The sequence below is a fragment of the Heptranchias perlo genome, chromosome 1, assembly GCF_035084215.1.
Source record: "Heptranchias perlo isolate sHepPer1 chromosome 1, sHepPer1.hap1, whole genome shotgun sequence".
Lineage (NCBI taxonomy): Eukaryota > Metazoa > Chordata > Chondrichthyes > Hexanchiformes > Hexanchidae > Heptranchias > Heptranchias perlo.
The window spans coordinates 13,975,528-13,990,108 of record NC_090325.1 but is presented as its reverse complement, the minus strand read 5'-3'; the positions used below and the strand labels follow the sequence as shown (position 1 = coordinate 13,990,108).

At 42.2% G+C, this 14,581-nt stretch overlaps 1 protein-coding gene across 4 annotated transcripts in view; it reads right to left on the bottom strand.

The window, feature by feature from the left end:
- The window catches only part of atrn (attractin), a 370,377-nt gene that overhangs the window by 188,591 nt on the left and 167,205 nt on the right, over positions 1 to 14,581 (bottom strand). For all 4 annotated transcript variants that reach the window (XM_067981305.1, XM_067981340.1, XM_067981351.1 and 1 more), the window contains exons 21-23: positions 8,280 to 8,332; positions 2,063 to 2,157; positions 1,375 to 1,453 (exon numbers count right to left, since the gene is read on the bottom strand). In XM_067981305.1, coding sequence (XP_067837406.1) covers positions 1,375 to 1,453; positions 2,063 to 2,157; positions 8,280 to 8,332 — 227 coding nt within the window. The remainder of the gene's footprint in view (positions 1 to 1,374; positions 1,454 to 2,062; positions 2,158 to 8,279; positions 8,333 to 14,581) is intronic.

Genomic DNA, 14,581 nt, shown 5'->3' with positions numbered 1-14,581 from the left:
AATTATAAATTTTTGCTTTCAGTTTCAGCAGAGACATTAGAGTAAAAAGGTTACTATTCAATTTTATCTCCTTAATACATTTAAATTGCCTTTCCTATCAATCTTAGGAACATAGCAACAGGAGAAAGCCATTTTGCCCCTCGAGCCTATGCCACCATTCAATGTGATCATGGCTGATCTGTGATCTAACTCCATTTACCCGCTTTAACCAAAGGTATTAAGGAATATGAGGCTAACAAAAATCTATCAAACTCAGATTTAAAATTAACAATTGAGCTAGCATCAACTGCCGTTTGCGGAAGAGAGTTCCAAGCTTCCACCACCCTTTGCATCTAGAAATGTTTCCTAACTTAACTCCTGAAAGCCCTGGCTCCAATTTTTTGGCTCTGTCCCCCAGTCCTAGACTCCCCAAGCAGCAGAAATAGTTTCCCTCTATCTACCCTATCAGTACCCCTAAATATCTTGAAAACTTTGATCAAATCACCCTTTAATCTTATAAATTCCAGGGAATACAACCCTAGTTTGTGTAATCTCTCCTCATAATTTCACTGTTAGAGTCCAGGTATCATTCTAGTGAATCTACGCTGCACACCCTCCACGGCCAATGTATCCTTCCTAAGGTGCGGTGCCCAGAACTGAACACAGGTGTGGCCTAACCAGGGCTTTGTATAGCTGTAGCATAACATCGACCTCCTTGTATTCTAGTCCTCTAGATATAAAGGCCAACATTCCATGAGCATTTTTGATTATTTTCTGTACCATGACATTTTAATGATCTATGTACATGGACCCCCTAAGTCTCTTTGGACCTCCACTGTTTCGAGCTTTTCACCATTTAGAAAGTACCCTGATCTATTCTTTTTAGGTCCAAAGTGGATAACCTCACACTTGCCAACATTGAAAGCCATTTGCCACAGTTTTGCCCATTCATTTAACCTATTAATATCTCTCCGTAATTTGATGCTTCCATCTACACTGCTTATAATGCTGCCTATCTTTGTCTCATCGGCAAACTTGGATATGTGGCCTTCTATCCCGTCATCTAAGTCGTTAATAAATACAGTGACTAGTTGAGGCCCTAACACAGATTCCTGTGGGACACCACTAGTCACAATCTGCTAATTTGAGTACCTGCCCATTATCCCTACTTTCTGTCTCCTGCTGCTCAGCCAATTTCCTAAGCAGGTCAACAATTTGCCCTCTATTCCATGAGCTTCAACTTTAGCTAAGTCTCTTATGAGGGACTTTATCGAATGCCTTCTGGAAGTCCATATAAACAACATCCATAGACATTCCCCTGTACACCAGTTTAGTCACCCCTTCAAAAAATTCAATCAAGTTTGTCAGGCATGACCTACCATTTACAAATCTTACCTAAAAAGCTGCTGGACCACGTGATGTTGAGGTTGAAGTTTTTTGATGCATTAATAAACATGTCCAGGTCTCGGTTTTGCTGAAACAGAGAATATTCAAAACTGTGTTTTGTTTTCCAAATGTTTCCAGAGAACAAACAGTTAACTAACAAGGGGGTGGAGAAAAGAATAAACAGTGCTGAGGATTGTAAAACTAAGGATCACAGTTGAAAAATGTTGCCGCATCTCCAGAATGAATCACACATTACATTTTTTGAACAAAAAACAAATTTCTCAAGGTAAAGGGGTCATAAATAGCAGCAGGCATCACAAAACGCCTGAGCTCTGAATGTAAAAGTTCTTAAGATCAAGCACTGAGCATAATTGAAGACTGACAAAACATAGAAAGCAGTCAAGATCAGAACACAAAAGCCCATTCAGGCTACCCAGACAACCCAATAAGCCAGATCTTCATTTGAAGTCTGTGCATTTTTCCACCTCCAACACTCAAGTGATTATTTCCACATTTCCCAGCCCCGCAGGATCTCTAAAAAGGATTGTCAAATGAACAGCTATTAGTGCCAAATGTGACTTTTGTGTCCTGCGGATTTGTCTGCAAGAAATAGGCCAAAGACACTCAAACTCATTTCCAACTGAGACACTTAACTGGATCAAGGCCCTATCTCAAGTCAGTCACTGGGAATACTTACTTCCTCAGGGGTGGCGACAAAGTTGATGGCAGTATAGTAACGATCATCCTCTTGAGAGAGGCTGAAGGTGAACTGATAGTCAATCAGCAGAGTGTCTGTGAACAAAAGGAAACTAAAATGACGGACTGAAATGTTGGATGACACCAGTCAGTGACAGAAACATCCATTTCAAATATTAAGATTTGTATTTATATACGGCCTTATCACATCTCTCAGAAACATTCCAAAGCACTTCTCATGCAATTAATAACTTTAAATTGAAGTCACTTTCATTACACAAACAAAAAAATCTCAGGATTTTAACATAAATGTTGAAAAAAGACCTGCTTTTATAGAAATAAAATTCAACCATAAAAAGAATGAAACTTCCAACTTCTAAGGCCACTTCATATCAATTGCTGGTGCCAACTTTGATGTACATATATAAAACAATAACATTAGGTCATACCTTAGCATTAAAAATGTAACCGAGGTTAAATGGCATGGCAATTTCTCAAGTCAACACAGCAAATTATAAAAGTGAATTTTGAAGTAATCTTTTACTTTAGGCATCAGCAACACAGCTGCCAGACTGGGCATTCAGCAGGTGGTGAGAGAACCAATGCGAGGGAATAACCTACTTGACCTTGTCCTCGCTAATGCACCTGTCCATGACAGTATTGATGGGAGTGACCACTGCATTGTCCTCATGGAGATTAAGTCCTGTCTTCTCACTGAGCACACCCTCCATTGTGTCATGTGGCATTACCACCATGCTAAATGGCACAGATTAACAACACATCTAGCAGCTCAACACTGGACATCCACAAGGGGCTGTGGGCCACGAGTGACACCAGAATTGTATACCACCACAATCTGTAAACCTCATGGCACCTCCACTACATCAAGCCAGATGACCGACCCGGTTTCAATGAAACGTGTACAAGAGCATGCCGGGAGCAGCACCAGCAATACATGAAAAAGAGCTGCCAACCTGATTAAGCTACAACACAAGACCAAATGCATGCTAAACAGTGGAAGCAGAATTCGATGGACAGGGCTCAGCGATCCCACAACCAACAGATCAGGTCAAACCTCTGCAACCCGGCCACATCCAGTCACGAATGGTGGTGGACAATTAAGCAACTAACAGAAGGCGGAGGCTCCATGAACAACCCCATCCTCGACGAGGGTGGAGCCCAGCACGCAGAGGATAAAGCTGAAGTATCATTACTATTTTCAGCCAGAAGTGCTGAGTGGATAATCCTTCTCGACCTCCTTCTGAGGTCCCCACCATTACAGGTGCCAGTCTTCAGCCAATTCGATTCACTCCACGTGACATCAGGAAATAGTTGAGTGCATTAGACACATCAAAGGCCACTGTCCCCGACAACATCGCAGCTGTAGTTTTGAAGATCTGTGCTCCAGAATTACCTGCACCCTTAATTAAGCTGTTCCAGTGCAGCTAAAATACTGGCATCCACCCAACAATGTGTAAAATTGCCCATTTATGTCCTGTCCACAAAAAGCAGAACAAATCCAAGTCGGCCAATTATCAGCCGATCAGCCTGCTCCCAATCATCAGCAAAACACAAGAAGGAATCGTCAACAGTGCTATCAAGTGACACTTACTCAACAATCACCTGCTCACCAATGCTCAGTTTGGGTTCTGCCAGAACCACTCGGCTCCAGACCTCATTACAGACTTGTATCAAACATGGACACATCAGCTGAATTCCAAAGCCGAGGCTAGAGTGACTGCTGTTGACATCAAGGCAGCATTTGACAGAGTGTGGCATCAAGGAGCCCTGGTCTGAAGTCGATGGGGATCAGGGGGCAATCTCTCCAATGGCTGGAGTTATACCTGGCACAAAGGAAGATGGTAGTGGTTGTTGGAGGCAGCTCCTTCATCGTCGCTGGGTCAAAATCCCGAAACTCCCCACCCAATAGCATTGTGCGAGTACCTTCATCAAACGTTCAGTACAAGAAGCCGGCCCATTACCGCCTTCTCATGAGTAACTAGAGATGGGAAATAAATGCCAGCAACGCCCATATTGCATGAATGAATTTAAAGAGTACACATACATCAGCAGTATAACAGAACTCAGATAATTGGATAGATCAACAACACAGGTTCAGTTCTACTGCTCCACATCACAGTATGATTTTCTATTGAAGGAAATTAATCTGCATTACCCTAGTTGTTGTGATTAAAATCTCAAATTCTAAGCGGGTCCCAAAATGGTTTCAGGCCAGTACCTGCTTAGAGCCATGCAGAGCTGGCAATGCTGAGTCCATGTTCCCAACTCTGAATCACTTTTGCCAAGCAAAAAAGACTGTACCCAACATACCTCCAACCACCAGCATCTAGAGGACAGTTATATCCTCAAAGACCAAAACAGACAGCAGGCTCTCAGATTCTAATTGTCACCTAACCCAAAATTTGCATAGGTTTAGCATTACTTCTTAGTTTATGTATTCTATACCCCTATTTACAACATCGAGAATTCCATATGCTCCTTTTTAAAAAAAGGAACTTTATCACCTTGTCCACCCATTTTTATGGATCCAAATCCCTATGGTCTCTCTGTTCTTCCACTTCTTTAAAGTTTTAACATTAATGCACAAGCCCTCGTTATTCTTCCTCCAAAAATGTATTTGCTACAAATTAACTGGGGGAAGTTTCCCCATTGTTGCCAGTGTACAATAAAATCTTGTAATTAATTTATAAAGAACACTTTTGCTACAAATACAAAGAAAAACTTTGCCACTTAGAATCATACAATCATAAAATGGTTACAGCACAGAATGAGGCCATTAGGCCCATCAAGCCCATGGCGGCTCTTTGTAAGAACAATCCAGCTAATCCCATTCCCCTGTTATTTTCCCGTAGCCCTGCAATTTTTTTCCCCTTCAAATATTTATCAAATTCCTTTTTGAAAGCCACGAATGAATCTGCTTCCACCGCCCTTTCAGGCAGCACATTCCAGATCATAACCACTCGCCGCGTAAAAAAAGTTTTTCTTCATGTCGCCTTTGGTTCTTTGGCCAATTACCTTAAATCTGCACCCTCTGGTTCTCGATCCTTCTGCTAATGGGAACAGTTTCTCTATTTACTTTACCTAAACACTTCATGATTTTGAACAATTCTATCAAATCTCCTCTTAACCTTCTCTGCTCTAAGGAAAACAACCCCAGCTTCTTAAGTCCATCCACGAAACTGAAGTCCCTCATCCCTGTAAATATTTTCTGCACCTTCTCAAAGGCCTTCACATCCTTCCTAAAGTGCGGTGCTCAGAATTGGACACAATACTCCAGTTGTGGCCACACCAGTGTTTTATAAAGGTTCATCATAACCTCCTTGCTTTTGTACTCTATGCCTCTATTTATAAAACCCAGGATCGCGTTTGCATTTTTAAGCATTTTCTCAACCTGTCCTGCCACCTTCGAAGATTTGTGCACATATATCCCCAGGTCTCTCTGTTCCTGCACCCCCTTTAGAATTGTACCATTTAGTTTATATTGCCTCTCCTCGTTGTTCCTGCCAAAATGTAACACTTCACACTTCTCTGCATTAAATTTCATCTGCCACGTGTCCGCCCTTCCACTTGCCTGTCTATGTCCTCCTGAAGTCTATTACTATCATCCTCACTGTTTACTACACGTCCAAGTTTTGAGTCATCTGCAAAATTTCAAATTGTGCCCTGTAAATCCGAGTCCAAGTCATCAATATACATCAAGAAAAACAGTGGTCCTAGTCCCGACCCCCGGGGAACACCTCTGTATACCTCCCTCCAGTCCAAGAAACAACCGTTCACCGCTGCTCTCTGTTTTGTATCCATGCTGCTGCTGCCACTGCCCCTTTTATTCCATGGGCTTCAATTTTGCTGACAAGCTTATTATATGGCACTTTATCAAACGCCTTTCGAAAGTCCATATACACAATATCAACCCTCTCTGTTACCTCATCAAAAAACTCAATCAAGTTAGTTAAACACGATTTGCCTTTAACAAACCACCCCCTTATCTAAGGAGGATTGGAAGATTATGGCCAGCACCTCTGCAATTTCCACCCTTACTTCCCTCATCAACCTAGGATGCATCCCATCCGGACCTGGTGACATCTACTTTAAGCACAGCCAGCTTTTCTAGTATCTCCTCTATAATTTTTAACCCTCTTTCACTGTGACTTTGGAAGCATCTTCTTCCTTCATAAGGACAAATGCAAAGTACTCATTTAGTACCTCAGCCATTCCCTCTGCCTCCATGCGAAGATCTCCTTTTTGGTCCCTAATTGGCCCCACCCCTCCTCTTACTACCCATTTACTGTTTATATGCCTACAGAAGACTTTTGGATTCCCTTTTATGTTAGCCACCAGTCTATTCTCATACTCTCTGTGCCTCTTATTTCCTTTTTCACTTCTCCTCTGTACTTTCTATATTCAACCTGGTTTTCATTTATATTATCAACCTCACATCTGTCATACGCCCCTTTTTTCTGTTTCATCTTACTATCTATCTCTTTTGTCATCCAAGGAACTCTGGCTTTGGTTGCCCTATCTTTCCCCCTCGTGGGAATGTACTTGGACTGTACCTGAACCATCTCCTCTTTAAAGGCCACCCATTGTTCGATTATAGTTTTGCCTGCCAATCTTAGATTCCAATTTAACCGGGCCAGATCTGTTCTCAGTCCACTGAAATCTCCTCCAATGAAGTATTTTTACTCCAGATTGCTCCTTGTCTTTTTCCATAACTAATCTAAACCTTATGGTACTATGATCACTGTTCCCTAAATGTTCCTCTGCTGAAACTTGCTCCACTTGACCCACTTCATTCCCCAGAACTAAATCCAGCAATGCCTCCTTCCTCGTTGGACTGGAAACAGACTGATCAAGAAAATTCTCCTGAACACACTTCAGAAATTCCTCCCCCTCTTTGCCCTTCACACTATTACTATCCCAGTCCATATTAGGATTGTTTAAGTCCCCCATTATCACTACTCTATAGTTCTTGCGCCTCTCTGCAATTTCCCTGCAAATTTACTCCTCTTGGTCCTTCCCAAGAGTTGGTGGCCTATAGAATACACCCAGTAGTGTAATGGCACCTCTACTGTTCTCAACTCTAACCAAATAGATTCTGCCCTTAACCCCACAACAATATCCTCTCTCTCCAGCACTGCAATATTCTCCTTAATCAATACTACCATCCTCCCCCCTCCTTTTTTTCTTCCATATCTTTCCTGAACATCTTGTATCCAGGAATATTTAGTACCCAATCCTGCCCTTTTTGGAGCCAGGTCTCTGTTATCGCCACTACATCATATTCCCATGTGGCTATTTGTGCCTGAAGCTCACCAACCTTATTTACCACGCTTCGTGCGTTTACACACATGCACTGTAAACCTATCTTAAACCTTTGCGTATTCTCTCTTGGTCTGATCCCATCTAGTCCTGTAATATTTCTTACTCTAGTGTTATCTGTCTCTCCCAATCCTTTGTGCACCTTGTTTCTCCTTTCTAATGCTACATCCTGGTGTCCAACTCCAAGCAAATTAGTTTAAACCCTTCCCCGCAGTACTAGTGAACCTCCCCGCGAGGACATTTGTTCCAGCTCTGTCGAGGTGCAACCCGACCGTCTTGAACAGGTCCCTCCTGCCCTAGAACTCGTCCCAATGCCCCAAGAATCTGAAGACCTCTCTCTTGCACCATGTCTCTATCCACACATTAACCCACCTTATCTTCCTATTTCTGTACTCACTAGCACGTGGCACTGGGAGTAATTTGGAGATTACTACCTTTGAGGTCCTGCTTTTTAACTCCCTTCCTAGCTCCTGAAACTCTGACCGCAGGACCTCATCCCTTTTTTTTCCTATGTCATTGGCACCCACATGGACCACAACTTCTGGCTGTTCTCCTCCCCCCCTCCGCATATTGTTCTGCACCCTCTCCATGATGTCCTTTGCTCTTTGAAGCAACTTTCAGCCCTGGGCCTCACCAATTTATTAAATACTCATCCTCGACTCACAACAAACTTCAAGTCTTGGTTCATAGAATGATAACACAGTCCAATTAAGAAGCTTGCACAGATAAATGAAATATACAGCTAATATAAGCAAAATATACCAAGCTGTGTACAATTTCTCGGATACCCAAATTAAAGTTTATGTCAACAGTACAAGTAAATTTTAATTAATGTTTATTTTTCTTCCCAGTTTCCCGATGTGCACTTAAATACTTACAGTAACAGGTTCCTTTCAGAGGGTTGCCCTGGTATCGAGTCTCAACATCGCATCTATAAGCGAATTTGATACAGTTTAATTAACTTGCAATCATGAATTTTCTCCCATTTATTTTGTTTTGCATTGTAATTATATAAAGTTTATGTATTTATAAACTTTCCAAATACAAAAAATAACAGTTCCTAAGCATAGGTGGATATAAATTATACCCCAAGGACTTTATGGCAAATTACTAGTGAAGGGCCAGTGGCACTGCTCATCGTGAGTCAGAGGATGCACGTAACATACCAATTATTAGGGCTCTTCATTTATGATTGAAAAGTGAAACTGCACAGTATTATAGTATAGCCAGAGGGTGGATCCAGTACAATAAACTGATGCATCATAAATATCATACCGACAAACCCCAGTAGGTGGCCTTTATTACTGAAAGGGGATTAGATTGCCCAGTCCAAAGATATTCATTGCTGACCAAATCAAACCAGCATTACAGTCCAACAATGAATGAAGGGCAACTTCATTCTTCGTTGCCAGTGAGAAAGACCAAGGCAAACATAGAAATTTGTCACCAATACTACTTAATTTAACTACAGTTACAAAGGTACAGTCAATGACAACATGACATTAAATATTATTGATTACACAAGGTAACTTGACCGAAAACAAATCGACAAACTAAATCAAGACGGGAACTTAACTGTAAATGACCACATTGCAGCATTGGCTGCGTCTCCCTTAATAACAGTATGACAGAATAATGTTTGCTATTTGAAATTACAGTAACATTTTAGTAAGTTTACTTCAAAGTCTACATGCGAGCAGGAAAGCTCCTTTGGGCTGCACAAGGAAAGTTTAGGCTCCCTCCCAAGACCCCCTTCCCCACGACTGAGCTTGTTGCCAGTGACTGTTTCTTTGGTCGGTGGCCACCGCCACCTGAAATTCAGCTCCCACCCACCTGTTTTGAGCGGAGCAGCTGTCCAATAGCATTTAGAGGTGGCCCCAGAGTTAAAATCGCCCAGGCCACCACTGCTAAGGTAGCATTTGTGGGGGGGGGGGGGGGGGGGGGGGCGGCGGCGGTGATTGCTTTATTCCAGGTTAAGTTTGGGCTATAATTTCTGAAATTAATTAATCCAATCACATGACTGTCAGGTTCATAATTTTAACCCAAGGGCCCTCGATCCAAAAAAAATGTTTGCTTTCACCAGTATCTGCATGCAGTGAACTGCCAAATATCAAAATTCTAGTCCAGTGTAATTTTGTTTACAAAAATCGCTAAGACGATGAATTCATATCTTTTGCAGACACAGCTATATTTCTGTATCATGGGATGAAGTTATGTGATTATGCCCCACTTCATGGAATCTGCAAATCAGTGGTTTGTTTGCACTGAGTTTTATGTCATACCCTTCAAGTCCATGATGCACGGGAAGATGTTAGCGAATATAAGGAAGATGTTGGAGAGTGCAGCTCAAAGGCATGTCATAGCAATGAGGAGTAACCATGGACATAATATATGAACGGGCAAAAAAAAAGGATTGTTCCGAAAACATTAAGTAACAAAAATCAGGTTAAGAAACTGGTCAAGCGAGCTAAAGTAGAAAATCGAGTTTCGATAACTAGGAGTATTAAAAAGACATGTTAAGTATTTCTATAAATACATATTCACAGGAAGCAGGTAGAGAAGTAAATGGTCAGGTCATTGAAAGATCGCACAAGTGATGTGATATCAAGCGATCGATGCATAGCCAATATATTAATTGAATTCTTCTCTGACAACGGAGGCTATTTGGTGCAGGATGAATTTCTGGAGGGGTTGGGGGGGTGATTGAGGGCCAAGTACTAAATAAGTACCAAGTACTTAGATAAGACAGTCACTGACAGATGGAGAAAGTTGAAGGAAAAGAGGAGTTTGCTAGGGGTTATAGATAGGTTAAGTGAGTGGGGCAAAAATTTGGCAGATAGAGTATAATGTGGGAAAATGTGAACTTGTCCACTTTGGCAGGAGGAATAGAAAAGCTGTATATTATTTAAATGGAGAGAGATTGCAGAACTCTGAGGTACAGAGGGATCTGGGTGTCCTAGTACATGAATCACAAAAAGTTAGTATGCAGGTACAGCAGGTGAATAGGAAGGCTGTTGTCATTTATTGCAAGGGGAATGGAATATAAAAATAGAGATGTTTTGCTACAGTTGTACAGGGCATTGGTGAGACCACATCTAGAATACTGTGTGCAGTTTTGGTCTCCTTATTTAAGAAAGGACATAATTGCTTTGGAGGCGGTTCAGAGAAGGTTCACTCGACTGATTCCTGGGATGAGGGGGTTATCTTATGAGGAAAGGTTGGACAAGTTGGGCCTGTATACACTGGAGTTTCGAAGAATGAGAAGTGGTCTTATTGAAACATATAAGATCCTATGGGGACTAGAAGGGGTAGATGCTGAGAGGATGTTTCCACTTGTGGGAGACTAGAACTAGGGGCCACAGTTTAAAAATAAGGGGTCTTCCATTTAAGACTGAGATGAGGAGGAATTTTTTCTCTGAGAGTCGTGAATCTGTGGAACTCCCTTCCCCAGAGAGCGGTGGAGGCAGGGTCATTGAATATTTTTAAGGCTGAGTTAGATAGATTCCTGATTAACAAGGGAGTCAAAGGTTATAGTAGGTAGATGGGAAAGTAGGGTTGAGATCACAATCAGCCATGATCTTATCAAATGGCAGAGCAGGCTCGAGGGGACGAATGGCCTACTCCTGCTCTTAATTCGTATGTTCGTAAAACTAAGCACCAGGTTCATAGAATCGTAGAATCATAGAAGTTACAACATGGAAACAAGCCCTTCGGCCCAACATGTCCATGTCGCCCAGTTTATACCACTAAGCTAGTCCCAATTGCCTGCACGTGGCCCATATCCCTCTATACCCATCTTACCCATGTAACTGTCCAAATGCTTTTTAAAAGACAAAATTGTACCCGCCTCTACTACTGCCTCTGGCAGCTCGTTCCAGACACTCACCACCCTTTGAGTGAAAAAATTGCCCCTCTGGACCCTTTTGTATCTCTCCCCTCTCACCTCAAATCTATGCCCACTCGTTATAGACTCCCCTACCTTTGGGAAAAGATTCTGACTATCTACCTTATCTGTGCCCCTCATTATTTTATAGACTTCTATAAAATCACCCCTAAACCTCCTACTCTCCAGGGAAAAAAGTCTCAGTCGATCCAACCTCTCCCTATAAGTCAAACCATCAAGTCCCGGTAGCATCCCAATAAATCTTTTCTGCACTCTTTCTAGTTTAATAATATCCTTTCTATAATAGGGTGACCAGAACTGTACACAGTATTCCAAGTGTGGCCTTACTAATGTCTTGTACAACTTCAACAAGACATCCCAACTCCTGTATTCAATGTTCTGACCAATTAAACCAAGCATGCCAAATGCCTTCTTCACCACCCTATCCACCTGTGACTCCACTTTCAAGGAGCTATGAACCTGTACTCCTAGATCTCTTTGTTCTATAACTCTCCCCAATGCCCTACCATTAACGGAGTAGGTCCTGGCCCGATTTGATCTACCAAAATGCATCACCTCACATTTATCTAAATTAAACTCCATCTGCCATTCATCGGCCCACTGGCCCAATTTATCAAGATCCCGTTGCAATCCTAGATAACCTTCTTCACTGTCCACAATGCCACCAATCTTGGTGTCATCTGCAAACTTACCAACCATGCCTCCTAAATTCTCATCCAAATCATTAATATAAATAACAAATAACAGCGGACCCAGCACCGATCCCTGACGCACACCGCTGGTCACACGCCTCCAGTTTGAAAAACAACCCTCTACAACCACCCTCTGTCTTCTGTCGTCAATCAATTTTGTATCCAATTGGCTACCTCACCTTGGATCCCGTGAGATTTAACCTTATGTAACAACCTACCATGCGGTACCTTGTCAAAGGCTTTGCTAAAGTCCATGTAGACCACATCTACTGCACAGCCCTCATCTATCTTCTTGGTTACCCCTTCAAGAAACTCAATCAAATTCGTGAGACATGATTTTCCTCTCACAAAACCATGCTGACTGTTCCTAATCAGTCCCTGCCTCTCCAAATGCCTGCAGATCCTGTCTCTCAGAATACCCTCTAACAACTTACCCACTACAGATGTCAGGCTGTAGTTGCCAGGCTTTTCCCTGCCACCCTTTTTAAACAAAGGCACAACATTTGCTACCCTCCAATCTTCAGGCACCTCACCTGTAGCTGTCGATGATTCAAATATCTCTGCTACGGGACCTGCAATTTCCTCCCTAACCTCCCATGACGTCCTGCACCAGGTTCAGATGAACTTCACACTAGGGTACTTACATTAGTGCCCAACAAACTCTGTCACATCAATGCCACGATCTTTATGGAAGCAGGAGTGATGGATTAGTAAATAGCTAACAGAATGTCAATCTTTAAAAAGGAGCGGTGGGACAACTGAGGAAACAGCAGGCCAGTGAGTCTAACATCTGCTGTTGGTGAACTTTTAGAATGCATTCTGATAGATAATTGAAAACTTAGTTAGGTATGGCATTGTAAAGGGAAGTCAGTTAGAATTATTGGAAGGAGGTCTTGCACAGCAGATTTACTGGAGTCATTTGAGGAAATGATAGGCCTTGCTGACCACAGAAATTCTGTAGATGTGCCCAGTCCATAAGGTAGGAGGTCTGGATTAAAAGGCAAGCTTGAAGTGGCTAAACCAGAGAAACCGAAAGGTGGCTATGAATGGAGCTGTGTTCACATGGCAATGTGTCACTAGCAAGGTGCTATAGGGATCAGTGCAGGGACCGTAGCTGTAGAATGTAAATAGATGATTTGGAGCTGGGTACACAAACAAAACTGTCTATAAGTTGAGGTTGATTTCTAAGGAAATAAATAAATTGAACCTATAAGATGTTAGAGATTGCCACAAACTCTAGAACCAAGGGATAAGGGCTCAAGCTTGAGAGGGAATGTGCAGAGACAGTTTAGATTTATCCACTTTACACAGGGGTGCTTAACATGTGAAACAGACAGTCCAGGGAGGTATTGGAGGTGGAAGAATTTGAGGGAGAATTAGATAGATATTTGAGGGAATAAGTGCATTGAGAGATATTAACTTTTAGGAGGGACTAGATTGTTTACTGGTCTATAATTTCCAATGTTTCTCTGTCATATGGTTTGGTTATGTTGGGAGCATGATCCAGGGACCTGGGAGCAGTAGGATAGAGTTAGTGGGATATAGGAGCAGCAGGGATTTTGCAGTCTTGGAGTACTGAACAAGGAATTCTCTGGGTCTAGGGGTTGTGGGGACAGCTTTAGTAAATATGGAAATTACGTGTTGGGACTGCAGAAGTGGTTTCTGTAAAAGCTCTTGGTGTCTTAATGAATGCGCAGTAAGCAATTTTAAAAACTTAACGCTGGTTCCTGAGTTACGGCTGGAAATGAGGCAATATGGCATATCTGGGTAACGGGTAGATTGGGAAAGGCAAGGGGGAAACTTTCAATGGAACTCAGGACAAGGGGTACTATCAATTGACACCAGGAGGGAGCAGGGAGGAAGAAAGGACACAAGGGATCAGGATAGTAGGAAACTGGTGAGGCAGTAATAATTCATTTTTGGCGAGAAACCTGATCTTTACAAACCTCAGGTGAGTGGACCTATAGAGAAGTGCCATCCCTAGTGATGTGATTTGGCAGCTGGGGAAACCCAGAGCTGGAGTGAGTCAGGCAGTAGAATGAGCTAACCAGATAGGTGCATGTTGTCAAAAGCAATATTACTATCCGTGATACAGATTAAATAAGGAGGGGGAAAAGGAAGAGAACTTGCATTCATTTATATGGCACCTTTCATACCCTCAGGACCTTCCAAAGTGCTTTACAGTCCATGAATTAGTTTTGATGTTTAGTCACTGCTGTTTTGTACATAAATACAGCAGCCAATTTGCACATAGCAAGGTCCCATGAACAGCAATAAGATAAATTACCAGTTAATTTGCTTCGGTGATTCTGGTTGAATCATGAACATTGCCAGGATATTGGTAGAACTCTGTTCTTCGAATAGTCCTATGTGATCTTTTATGCCCATGAAGCAACTGTTTTCACTGTCAGGTGGGTCAGTAACCAGAGGACACAGATTTAAGATAATTGGCAGAAGAAGCAGAGGGGAGAGGAGAAGAAATGTTTTTACGCAGTGAGTTATGATGATCTGGAATGCACTGCCTGAAAGGGTGGTGGAAGCAGATTCAATAATAATACAAATGCCCAATCTTCACAGGTAAAGT